Source organism: Convolutriloba macropyga, chromosome 2, assembly GCF_964194025.1.
Source record: "Convolutriloba macropyga chromosome 2, txConMacr16.3, whole genome shotgun sequence".
In the NCBI taxonomy this organism is placed as follows: domain Eukaryota; kingdom Metazoa; phylum Xenacoelomorpha; order Acoela; family Convolutidae; genus Convolutriloba; species Convolutriloba macropyga.
The window spans coordinates 32,665,751-32,679,142 of record NC_134469.1 but is presented as its reverse complement, the minus strand read 5'-3'; the positions used below and the strand labels follow the sequence as shown (position 1 = coordinate 32,679,142).

The window sequence follows — 13,392 nt, the reverse complement described above, 5'->3', positions numbered from 1 at the left end:
AAAAATTCAAAAAATTTGAAATTGCAAATATTTTTCAAAAAATTGCTTAAATTCGTGAAATTAAAATTTGAATAACATTACATCTGAAAATGTGGTAACCTATTATCAAACCCTAAAGGAGGTTACTCAACTCTTGAAGCTGCAGAAACCTAAAAAACGACAAACAATTTTAAATGAGACTTCAAAATTCATTTATTTAGGAATTGCTTAAATTTGTGATACTAAAATCTTGAAAACATTCCAATAACAAGCAGTAACCTAAGCAGTAACCTATTTTCGAACCCGAGAGGAGCTTCCTCCGCTCTTTCGGCTGGAAAAACCAAAAAAAAGTTCAAAAAAACTGCTCAATTTATCAAAAAATTTCTAAAATTTGTAATATTAAGAAGTTGAAAACTATTCCAGGGCCAATAAAAGGTTTTCAGTAACTTATTATCAAACTCATAATTTAAATTAGTGATGTTCGAATCTTGAAAAACATTCCATTACACCTGGAAACTGTGCAGTAACATATAATCAAACCCTAGAGGAGGCTCCTTGGCTCTTGAGGCTGGAGAAACCTTAAAAAGCACAAATAAATTTCAATTAACTTGAAAAAAAACTGCAAGTTTTAAAAAAAATTGCTAAAACTTGTGATATTAAAAAGTTAAAATTTATTCCATGGCCATTAAAAAAATTTCAGTAACTTTTTATCAAACCCATAAGGTGGTTTTCTGTCCCCTTGGGTCTCGAAAACCTTGAATAACGACAAACATAGCCGGCAGATTGCCGGAAAATAGCCGCTTGTGGCCTTCCATGAATTGAAACAACTAAAGAAACAAGATAGGCAGATAGAGCAAAAGTCCTTTAGTAGACTACTAGACTTTTTGGGTTAGATATGTACTGTCATTTTTATGATACACATACGGTCTATAAGTAAAAAGCCCTAAAAGAGCTTTTTCAAAATTGATTTTCGAAATAAAAAAAAATCAAGACTAAAACTCAAGAATTAGGGCATATAAGTTTGGCATTACTTAGATGCACACTATTGATCTTTAACTAGTAAAGGTTTATAAAATAAAGTTCCATAAGTGAGTTCAGAAGTCATTTTTTCGAGTGAGGTATGTCACGCAATCGACATAAAAGCAGAAATGGCGTCACGCAGACAAATTTTAACTGCAAAACAGTAGAAGTAACTGAAGTCATTGAAAAAGTCAGGGTAAGACAAAACAAAAATCTGTTAGACGAAGTAAAAGAATTAGGAGCGCAAAAATAGCCGCCTGGAATTGCTGGCGCGGCTATTAATAAATGTCTGAAAAATTGAATAAAATGCGAGTTTTATAAAAAAAAAATGCTAAAATTCGTGATGTTAAAATCTTGAGAAACAATCCATTACTTCTAGAAACTAAACAGTAATCTATTATCAAACCCTAGAGGAAGTTCCTTGGCTCTTGAGGCTGGAGAAACCTAAATACTGACAAACATTTTCAAAAAGCTTGAAAAAAATTGTGAAAATTAGTATAATAATTTTGCGTGTTTTTGTTTGGATTACCAAAACATATAGCTCTTAAAAAGGTCATAAACATATAGCTCTTAACAAAAAAGACCATTTAGAAAAATTCAGAACTCGTATATCAAGTGTTGTTCTTTATATATTTAACACGCAAGAATACGCTATCCTCACTTTGATACGTGCTCATCGAAATCCGCTGCCAGTTGGTTTGTGTTGTCGACATCCGCAGTCTTTGCGTCTTCCGCCACTTTGCGCATTGCAGATAGCACTTTGGCCGCATCCGATCTGCCAGCTTCCTCTTCCTTACGTCTTTGTATACGCAGCTTCCTGTTGCCACCCCCGGCTCCAGTACTGCTAGTCCCTAAAACGGCAAATATCGGGTGCTTTTTAGATTAAAGCATGAGGGTTAATTTAGAAAAATATATAGCTTCAATTTGGTAGACAAAAATAATTCATTCTAGAAAACTCATACTCATGTAAAAAAGCAGCGGAAATCGTCACATTAGAACATACCCGGCAGATTGCCGGAAAATAGCCGCCGTTGATTCCCATAACTCTATTGGGATTGAAAGAAAAGAAAAGATCAACAAACATTGATTTTTGTACAAAAACATTTTTAAGTGCGATTTATTTTGATGTCATTTCGTAATTGAACATACTCCTGTCTCTCAGTGAGAGGCTACAGGGCATAGTATCAATACCAATAAGCATTATAGACAGTAACTAAAACTTATCAGAACAAAGTTCAAGTACCGGGCATCTAAAAATGGGCTTTATGGGTTTATCCCGTTTCTAATTCTGACTTTATTTTTTTAATACTGACTCTCTTTCATTTTGAATTGCTTTGCTGAGCAGCTGCTGCTTAAAAGGACTTAAAGCAGAATAACTATTGGGATTGAAAGAAAATAAAAGATCAACAAAAATTGATTTTTGTACAATAACATTTTTAAGTGCGATTTATTGAGAAGTCTTTTCGTAATTGAACATACTCCTGTCTCTCAGTGAGAGGCTACAGGGTATAGTATCAATAACGATAAGCATTATAGACAGTAACTAAAACTTATGAGAACAAAGTTCAAGTACCGGGCATCTAAAATGGGCTTTATGGGTTTATCCCGTTTCTATTTCTGACTTTGATTTTTTAATACTGACTTTCGTCATTTTGAATTGCTTTGCTGAGCAGCTGCTGTTTAAAAGGACTTTGAGCAGAATGACAGAAGAGTGAAACTAGCCTACAGAAGTCAGAAATATTTCACGCAAAATGTCGAAAAAGCGGCAAAATGGGTAAAGCGAAAAAAAGTTCGACGAAGCAAAAAAAATAGGAGCGGTATAACAGCCGGCTGAGAAGATGAGGGCGGTTATTAATAACATACCCGGCAGATTGCCGGAAAATAGCCGCCGTATTTCTGACTTTGATTTTTTTATACTGACTCTCTTCATTTTGAATTGTTTTGCTGAGCAGCTGCTGTTTAAAAGGACTTAAAGCAGAATAACTATTGGGATTGAAAGAAAGTAAAAGATCAACAAAATTTGATTTTTGTACAATAACATTTTTAAGTGCGATTCGTTTTGATGTCACTTCGTAATTGAAAACACTACTGTCTCTCAGTGAGAGGCTACAGGGTATAGTATCAATCCCAATAAGCACCATAGACAGTAACTAAAACTTATGAGAACAAAGTTCAAGTACCGGGCATCTAAAAATGGGCTTTATGGGTTTATCCCGTTTCTGTTTCTGACTTTAATTTTTTTCATACTGACTCTCTTTCATTTTGAATTGCTTTGCTGAGCAGCTGCTGTTTAAAAGAACTTAGAGCAGAATGATAGAAGAGTGAAACTAGCCTTCAGAAGTCAAAAAGGTTTCACGCAAAATGTCAAAAAAGCGGCAAAATGGGTAAAGCGAAAAAAAGTTCGACGAAGCAAAAAAAAGGAGCGGTATAACAGCCGGCTGAGAAGATGAGGGCGGTTATTAATAACATACCCGGCAGATTGCCGGAAAATAGCCGCCGTATTTCTGACTGATTTTTTTATACTGACTCTCTTCATTTTGAATTGTTTTGCTGAGCAGCTGCTGTTTAAATGGACTTTTAGCAGAATGACAGAAGAGTGAAAAAAGCCTAAATAAGTCAAAAAGACTTTACGCAAAATGTCCAAAAAGCGGCAAAATGGGTAAAGCGAAAAAAAGTTTGACGAAGTAAAAAAAAAGGAGCGCTATAACAGCCGGCTGAGAAGATGAGGGCGGCTGTTAATAACATACCCGTCAGATTGCCGGAAAATAGCCGCCGTTGATTCCCATAACTCTATTGGGATTGAAAGAAAAGAAAAGATCAACAAACATTGATTTTTGTACATAAACATTTTTAAGTGCAATTTACTTTGATGTCATTTCGTAATTGAACATACTTCCATGAATTGAAACAACTAAAGAAACAAGATAGGCAGATAGAGCAAAAGTCCTTTAGTAGACTACTAGATTTTTTGGGTTAGATATGTACTGTCATTTTTATGATACACATACGGTCTATAAGTAAAAAGCCCTAAAAGAGCTTTTTCAAAATTGATTTTCGAAATAAAAAAAATCAAGACTAAAACTCAAGAATTAGGGCATATAAGTTTGACATTACTTAGATGCACACTATTGATCTTTAACTAGTAAAGGTTTATAAAATAAAGTTCCATAAGTGAGTTCAGAAGTCATTTTTTCGAGTGAGGTAAGTCACGCAATCGACATAAAAGCAGAAATGGCGTCACGCAGACAAATTTTAACTGCAAAACAGTAGAAGTAACTGAAGTCATTGAAAAAGTCAGGGTAAGACAAACCAAAAATCTGTTAGACGAAGTAAAAGAATTAGGAGCGCAATAATAGCCGCCTGGAATTGCTGGCGCGGCTATTAATAAATGTCTGAAAAATTGAATAAAATGCGAGTTTTATAAAAAAAAATGCTAAAATTCGTGATGTTAAAATCTTGAGAAACAATCCATTACTTCTAGAAACTAAACAGTAATCTATTATCAAACCCTAGAGGAAGTTCCTTGGCTCTTGAGGCTGGAGAAACCTAAATACTGACAAACATTTTCAAAAAGCTTGAAAAAAAATTGTGAAAATTAGTATAATAATTTTGCGTGTTTTTGTTTGGATTACCAAAACATATAGCTCTTAAAAAGGTCATAAACATATAGCTCTTAACAAAAAAGACCATTTAGAAAAATTCAGAACTCGTATATCAAGTGTTGTTCTTTATATATTTAACACGCAAGAATACGCTATCCTCACTTTGATACGTGCTCATCGAAATCCGCTGCCAGTTGGTTTGTGTTGTCGACATCTGCAGTCTTTGCGTCTTCCGCCACTTTGCGCATTGCAGATAGCACTTTGGCCGCATCCGATCTGCCAGCTTCCTCTTCCTTACGTCTTTGTATACGCAGCTTCCTGTTGCCACCCCCGGCTCCAGTACTGCTAGTCCCTAAAACGGCAAATATCGGGTGCTTTTTAGATTAAAGCATGAGGGTTAATTTAGAAAAATATATAGCTTCAATTTGGTAGACAAAAATAATTCATTCTAGAAAACTCATACTCATGTAAAAAAGCAGCGGAAATCGTCACATTAGAACATACCCGGCAGATTGCCGGAAAATAGCCGCCGTTGATTCCCATAACTCTATTGGGATTGAAAGAAAAGAAAAGATCAACAAACATTGATTTTTGTACAAAAACATTTTTAAGTGCGATTTATTTTGATGTCATTTCATTTCGTAATTGAACATACTCCTGTCTCTCAGTGAGAGGCTACAGGGCATAGTATCAATACCAATAAGCATTATAGACAGTAACTAAAACTTATCAGAACAAAGTTCAAGTACCGGGCATCTAAAAATGGGCTTTATGGGTTTATCCCGTTTCTATTTCTGACTTTAATTTTTTTAATACTGACTCTCTTTCATTTTGAATTGCTTTGCTGAGCAGCTGCTGCTTAAAAGGACTTAAAGCAGAATAACTATTGGGATTGAAAGAAAATAAAAGATCAACAAAAATTGATTTTTGTACAACATTTTTAAGTGCGATTTATTTTGAAGTCTTTTCGTAATTGAACATACTCCTGTCTCTCAGTGAGAAGCTACAGGGTATAGTATAAATACCGATAAGTATTATATACAGTAACTAAAACTTATGAGAACAAAGTTCAAGTACCGGGCATCTAAAATGGGCTTTATGGGTTTATCCCGTTTCTATTTCTGACTTTGATTTTTTTAAATACTGACTCTCTTTCATTTTGAATTGCTTTGCTGAGCAGCTGCTGTATAAAAGGACTTAAAGCAGAATAACTATTGGGATTGAAAGAAAGTAAAAGATCAACAAAAATTGATTTTTGTACAATAACATTTTTAAGTGCGATTCGTTTTGATGTCATTTCGTAATTGAACATACTACTGTCTCTCAGTGAGAGGCTACAGGGTATAGTATCAATCCCAATAAGCATCATAGACAGTAACTAAAACTTATGAGAACAAAGTTCAAGTACCGGGCATCTAAAAATGGGCTTTATGGGTTTATCCCGTTTCTATTTCTGACTTTGATTTTTTTCATACTGACTCTCTTTCATTTTGAATTGCTTTGCTGAGCAGCTGCTGTTTAAAAGAACTTAGAGCAGAATGATAGAAGAGTGAAACTAGCCTTGAGAAGTCAAAAAGGTTTCACGCAAAATGTCAAAAAAAGCGGCAAAATGGGTAAAGCGAAAAAAAGTTCGACGAAGCAAAAAAATAGGAGCGGTATAACAGCCGGCTGAGAAGATGAGGGCGGTTATTAATAACATACCCGGCAGATTGCCGGAAAATAGCCGCCGTATTTCTGACTTTGATTTTTTTTATACTGACTCTCTTCATTTTGAAGTCAAAAAGATTTTACGCAAAATGTCCAAAAAGCGGCAAAATGGGTAAAGCGAAAAAAAGTTTGACGAAGTAAAAAAAAGGAGCGCTATAACAGCCGGCTGAGAAGATGAGGGCGGCTGTTAATAACATACCCGGCAGATTGCCGGAAAATAGCCGCCGTTGATTCCCATAACTCTATTGGGATTGAAAGAAAAGAAAAGATCAACAAACATTGATTTTTGTACAAAAACATTTTTAAGTGCAATTTATTTTGATGTCATTTCGTAATTGAACATACTCCTGTCGCTCAGTGAGAGGCTACAGGGCATAGTATCAATACCAAGAAGCATTATAGACAGTAACTAAAACTTATGAGAACAAAGTTCAAGTAACGGGCATCTAAAATGGGCTTTATGGGTTTATCCCGTTTCTATTTCTGACTTTGATTTTTTTAAATACTGACTCTCTTTCATTTTGAATTGCTTTGCTGAGCAGCTGCTGTATAAAAGGACTTAAAGCAGAATAACTATTGGGATTGAAAGAAAGTAAAAGATCAACAAAAATTGATTTTTGTACAATAACATTTTTAAGTGCGATTCATTTTGATGTCATTTCGTAATTGAACATACTACTGTCTCTCAGTGAGAGGCTACAGGGTATAGTATCAATCCCAATAATCATCATAGACAGTAACTAAAACTTATGAGAACAAAGTTCAAGTACCGGGCATCTAAAAATGGGCTTTATGGGTTTATCTCGTTTCTTTTTCTGACTTTAATCTTTTTTATACTGACTCTTTCATTTTGAATTGCTTTGCTGAGCAGCTGCTGTTTAAAATGACTTAGAACAGAATGATAGAAGAGTGAAACTAGCCTTGAGAAGTCAAAAAGATTTCACGCAAAATGTCAAAAAAGCGGGCAAAATGGGTAAAGCGAACAAAAGTTCGACGAAGCAAAAAAAATAGGAGCGGTATAACAGCCGGCTGAGAAGATGAGGGCGGTTATTAATAACATACCCGGCAGATTGCCGGAAAATAGCCGCCGTATTTCTGACTTTGATTTTTTTATACTGACTCTCTTCATTGTGAATTGTTTTGCTGAGCAGCTGCTGTTTAAAAGGACTTTTAGCAGAATGACAGAAGAGTGAAAAAAGCCTAAAGAAGTCAAAAAGATTTTACGCAAAATGTCCAAAAAGCGGCAAAATGGGTAAAGCGAAAAAAAGTTTGACGAAGTAAAAAAAGGAGCGCTATAACAGCCGGCTGAAAAGATGAGGGCGGCTATTAATAACATACCCGGCATATTGCCGGAAAATAGCCGCCGTTGATTCCCATAACTCTATTGGGATTGAAAGAAAAGAAAAGATCAACAAACAATGATTTTTGTACAAAAACATTTTTAAGTGCGATTTATTTTGATGTCATTTCGTATTTAACATACTCCTGTCTCTCAGTGAGAGGCTACAGGGCATAGTATCAATACCAATAAGCATCATAGACAGTAACTAAAACTTATGAGAACAAAGTTCAAGTACCGGGCATCTAAAAATGGGCTTTATGGGTTTATCCCGTTTCTATTTCTGACTTTAATTTTTTTCAAACTGACTCTCTTTCATTTTGAATTGCTTTGCTGAGCAGCTGCTTTTTAAAAGGACTTAGAGCAGAATGATAGAAGAGTGAAACTAGCCTTGAGAAGTCAAAAAGATTTCACGCAAAATGTCGAAAAAGCGGCAAAATGGGTAAAGCGAAAAAAAGTTCGACCAAGTAAAAAAACATAGCAGGACAAGTCCTGAAATACAATCCAAGTAGTTGAATGAAAGACAGACCTAATGAACCTGACCAGCAGATCAATTGAACAATCCCAGCCAACAAGACAAAATCTCAAAAGTTGAGAAACTAAAAGAATCAAACAAACTAACCAAAAAAACGATAATTGCTAAAACCCTTGAAGCTTTTAACTTGAAGGCCATATATGACTCATTTTAAAATACTCATTAACTCACGCAAAAACCTTGAAAAAGATGAATCTGCACTAAAAGTAGATAAAATGGACAAATATGACAAATGCATCAAGAAACTGAGAAGAGAAAATTAAAGAAAATTTCCAAAAATAGGGCTATAAAAAAAGTTTTTTTGACACTGGAGTTCTGTTCTGTAAACCGTCAAAAACATTTAAAAAGTTTCGTTGGCCAGTAAAGATAGTTAAACTCAGAGAATGACAAAAAAAATCGAAAAATTTGAAAACAATCGAAAATTTTAAATTGCAAGCTTTATTTAAAAAATTCCCTACAATTGCAAAATTAAAAAAAATTGAAACTATTTTATTGCCCCTAGAAACTATGTAGTAACATACTAGCAAATCCTATAGCAGGTTCCCTGGCCACTGAATAAAAATTTCAAAAATTTAAAGAAAAAAATTGCAAATTTATCAAAAAATTGTTAAAAGATATTAAATATCTTGAATAATGACAAAAAATGTCAGAAAATTTGAAAAAACCAAGTTTGATTTTAAAAAAATTGGTAAAATTCATGAAGTTAAAATGTTTAAAACCACTTCATTACCACTAAAACCTATGAGGGCTGAAAGACGCTAGCATTAGAGAGGGAGGGGGCGGGGTGAGTGGCAGGTGAATGGGGGATGAAACTCAAGATTAAAGAACGCCCTTGACACCACGTTTATGTCTCCTGAAAACAATTTCGGTGAATCGCAAACTTACGAGACCAGTAAGGCTCTAAGAGAGCTACTCAGCCACTTAATGGCTTCCGGGTTTAACCTGTTTATCGAGTTTTTGAGGGGAAAAGTTAAAAGGGTCAGACCAAAAAACGGTCAAGCAAAAATCGCATAACATAGCTGGCAGATTGCCAGAAAATAGCCGCAATAGATTCGTAGATCAGCAGTCTAAAAAAAACAGTAAAAAAGACAGACCAAAAATATTCGTCTTTTCATTGAAGGCTGATCTGTTATATTTTGATTAAAAATCTGAATAAGTTATTGCTGCCTCTATTAGCTGATCTTAAATAACCTTCATTTAGAGTGACACACACCCATTTGACCTTATCTCTTTGATTTAAAGTAAATAAAAGTCAATTTCAAAGTGAGGAAGTCATTTTTGAGAGTGAGGTAAGTCAAGTGTGACCAAAAATTTAATCACGCGCATGAACAAAAAAACTCGCTCCACTAAGAGCGAAAAATGACGTCACACACGCAATTCAGTTGAAATTGCATGAACGAATGAACAAAAAGTGGCTGTGACGTCATATGGTCGTAACAAAAATCATGACGACGAAATAAAAAAACATAGCAGGACAAGTCCTGACGTACAATTCAAAGAATTTTCATTGACTAAACAGGAAAACTAGACCTAGAATGGTTTATGAGTGAATTCAGAAAACCATTTTTTAAAAAATGAGATCAAAAAAACATAGCTGGCAGATTGCCAGAAAATAGCCGCAATTGATTCGTAGATCGGCAGTTTAAAAAAAAACAGTAAAAAAGACAGACTAAAAAAATTCGTCTTTTCATTGAAGGCTGATCTGTTATATTTTGATTAAAAATATGTATAAGTTATTGCTGCCTCTATTAGCTGTTCTGAAATAACCTTCATTTAGAGTGACACACACCCATTTGACCTTATCTCTTTGAATTAAAGTAAATAAAAGTCAATTTCAAATTGAGGAAGTCATTTTTGAGAGTGAGGTAAGTCAAGTGTGACCAAAAATTTAATCACGCGCATGAACAAAAAAACTCGCACCACTAAGAGCGAAAAATGACATCACACATGCAATTCAGTTGAAATTGCATGAACGAATGAACAAAAAGTGGCTGTGACGTCATATGGTTGTAACAAAAATCATGACGACGAAATAAAAAAAAACCAAGAGAAGGCCAATAATAGCCCCAGCTATCGCTGTGCGGCTATTAAGAAAAAAACAGAAAATCAATATCAAAATGCCGCATGTGAACAGAAAAACCTCCAGCGAGAAATGAAACTTTAATTCAAATAAAAAACTAGGCCTTGAATGAGCTGTGAATGGATTGGGAAAACCATTTAGAAAAAAATCCAATCCAAAAAATCGAAAAAACAGTAAAAATCAGAGTTAAGTTGCCGCATGTGAACAAAAAACCACTACCGAGAAACCGAATTTTTGTTCAAACACCGTTTTCTCACTCTACTTTAAAATTAGAGCGAAAAAAATTCACGCCGCAAAACCGCTCGCTTTTTCGCTCCATTTCCTGTTTCGGCGTGACCAAAATCACTACTCCAATTTGACTTCAAAAATCATGAAAATGTGTGCACAGATCTTAAAAAAAAGACAGCGCCCCAATACAATTCAAATTCTTTGAATTGTAAAAAAACCAAGAGAAGGCCAACAATAGCCCCAGCTATCGCTGTGCGGCTATTAATAAAAGGCCGCAGGACTAATATAATTGCTCTAAACTTCGTTTGAGAGCAATTAACAACCTTGATTTGAATTTTACGAGAAGCAGCATGCTAAAGTTTCCCCCGTAAAATGCTTCAATTGTTTAGTGGTTTACTATGCAAAAAAGGACAAGGGCCTCACTTGGTCTGGGCAGAGATCCACTACCACTGACGCTGTCGATTGATGAGGAGTGGCTGAGGAGTCTCTCCGACTTCTGCTCTTGTCTTGCCTTTGCCAATTGGTGTTCCACTGAGAAATCAATGTTGTAGAAGAGCGCCGCTTTTGCCTCCACTTCACTTAGTCCACTATGTTTCGGAGGCATCACCAAATTTGGGTTCTCATTCGCATTCAGATCCTAGAACCAACACCAAGGTCGCCATAAATTACAGCAGCACGACAACAACAGCCAGAATTCATTTAATTCGTCTTTCAAACTAGTCACATTCACCAACAGCAACCAGTAGTAAAGACATTGGCTTCATCCGCTGATCTTTAAAATGTAAATTCAGAGAATGACATATCACATTCGACAAGAATAACTTACATCACATCACATATGGACATAAAGTCAACCCCGGACAAAAAGAGTTGGTAGCTCATATTTCATATCCTTTTATTTATTAATGATTAAAAAAACATTGATAGTAGCTCTCTATTTCACGCAAGTATCTCCGAACATAGCTAGCAGATTGCCAGAAAATAGCCGCAATAGCTTTGTAGATCTGCAGTCTCAAAAAAACAGTAAAAAAGATAGACCAAAAATTTTTTTTACAGAAAGAAACTATTGAATTAACTTGGTTACCATGACTAGGTTTATAAAACAGCAGATCACCAGTTTAATAAATCAATTTTCAACAGCTCATTTCCGTTTTCCAGGTATGAAATATATATGTTTCTATTCTCCCCACTTTGGTCAGGTAAGAATAGAAACTCAAAAATCTAATCGGTTTACAAAAGTCATTTAATGAGAGAACTCTGCAATAATCAGGTACAAGCATCCGTTGTCATTATTTAGGCGAAACGGGTAATTAGCATGTTTGCGTTCCCACGCATTAATTGGATTGAAATGGATTGAGTCAATCAAAAAAATTCGTCTTTTCATTTGAAGGCTGATATGTTATATTTTGATTTAAAATATGTACAAGTTTTTGCTGCCTCTATTAGCTGCTCTCAAATAACCTTCATTTAGCGTGACAAACACCCATTTGACCTTATATCTTTGAATTAAAGTAAATAAATATCAACTTCAAAGTGAGGAAGTCATTTTTGAGAGTGAGGTAAGTCAAGTGTGACCAAAAATTTAATCACACGAATGAACAAAAAAACTCGCTCCACTAAGAGCGAAAAATGACGTCACACACGTACTTCAGTTGAAATTGCATGAACGAATGAACAAAAACAGATTTGAAGTGGTTGTGACGTCATATGGTCGTAATAAAAATCGCGACGACGAAATAAAAAAAAAAACATAGCAGGACAAGTCCTGACGTACAATTCAAAGAATTTACATTTACCAAACAAAAAACTAGACCTGGAATGAACTTTGAATGGATTGGGAAAACTATTTAGAAAAAATCCGATCCAAAAAATAAAAAAAAACATTAAAAACAAAAGTGAAATTGCCGCATGTGAACAAAAAACCACTAGCGAGAATGCGAAATTTTGTTCAAACACCGTTTTCTCAGTCTGCTTTGAAATTAGAGCGAAAAAAACTCACGCCGCAAAACCACTCGCTTTTTCGCTCCACTTCATTGTTTCGGCGTGACCAAAATCACCACTCCAATTTGACTTCAAAAATGAAAATGTGTGAACAGATCTTAAAAACATAGCCGGAAGAATTCCGGAAACGACTCGAAGGAGAAAATTGGTCATACCTATGACTAAACAATTAGAGAAACTGTTGTGAACCCTGAACCTCCACAAATGCCAAAAAAAATTAAGGAAGAATAGAAACGGCATTCAAAAACCAAAAACAAATTGAACAAAAAAAAACTAGAACAAAACCGACTAACGTCGGGCGAATTGCTCTCAAACGACGGGCGAGCGGTTGGCTTCGTCAGTAGCTAGCCACGGGGGGGGGGTGCACCTGGGGCTGATGGGGGGCAACACTGGGTTGGGGGTGCAACAACGCGGTGGGGGGTGGAGGCAATAGTGGGGGTGGGAAGTCAACAGGGTGGGGGGGATGTCTCAACCTCTAAGAACCGCCCTTCACACCATAAGTATAAGTCTCCAAAACAGTTTGAGCTGAAAGGCTCTAAGAGCACTTAATGCCCGCTGGGCGCTACCTGTTTATCCCGTTTTTGAGGACGAAAAGTCAAAAGCGTCAGACGAAAAATCGGTCAAGCGAAAAATCGCATAAAAAAAGAAAGACCAACAGGACTAATATAATTGCTACAAACTTCGTTTGAGAGCAATTAAAAATTAATGACTTTTTTATAGTACAAGGAAACATAAAACCGAACAAAGTTCATTTGTAATTAGATTAATGAAAATCTCGAAAAACAATGGGCAAATCATAATAGGCTAAGAAACTTGTCTAAGACTTCAAAAAAACAAAAACTGCAAAAAAAGAAAAATGGTTTAAAATTTCTAAATTTTTTCTGTCAATTTTCCTAAGAAA

The 13,392-nt window shown here is 35.4% G+C and overlaps 1 protein-coding gene across 1 annotated transcript in view; it reads right to left on the bottom strand.

The window, feature by feature from the left end:
- LOC142334882 (protein flightless-1 homolog) overlaps positions 1–13,392 on the bottom strand; it is a 152,177-nt gene that overhangs the window by 74,658 nt on the left and 64,127 nt on the right. Inside the window, exons 10-11 of the mRNA XM_075383207.1 lie at positions 10,914–11,127; positions 4,764–4,953 (exon numbers count right to left, since the gene is read on the bottom strand). Coding sequence (XP_075239322.1) covers positions 4,764–4,953; positions 10,914–11,127 — 404 coding nt within the window. The remainder of the gene's footprint in view (positions 1–4,763; positions 4,954–10,913; positions 11,128–13,392) is intronic.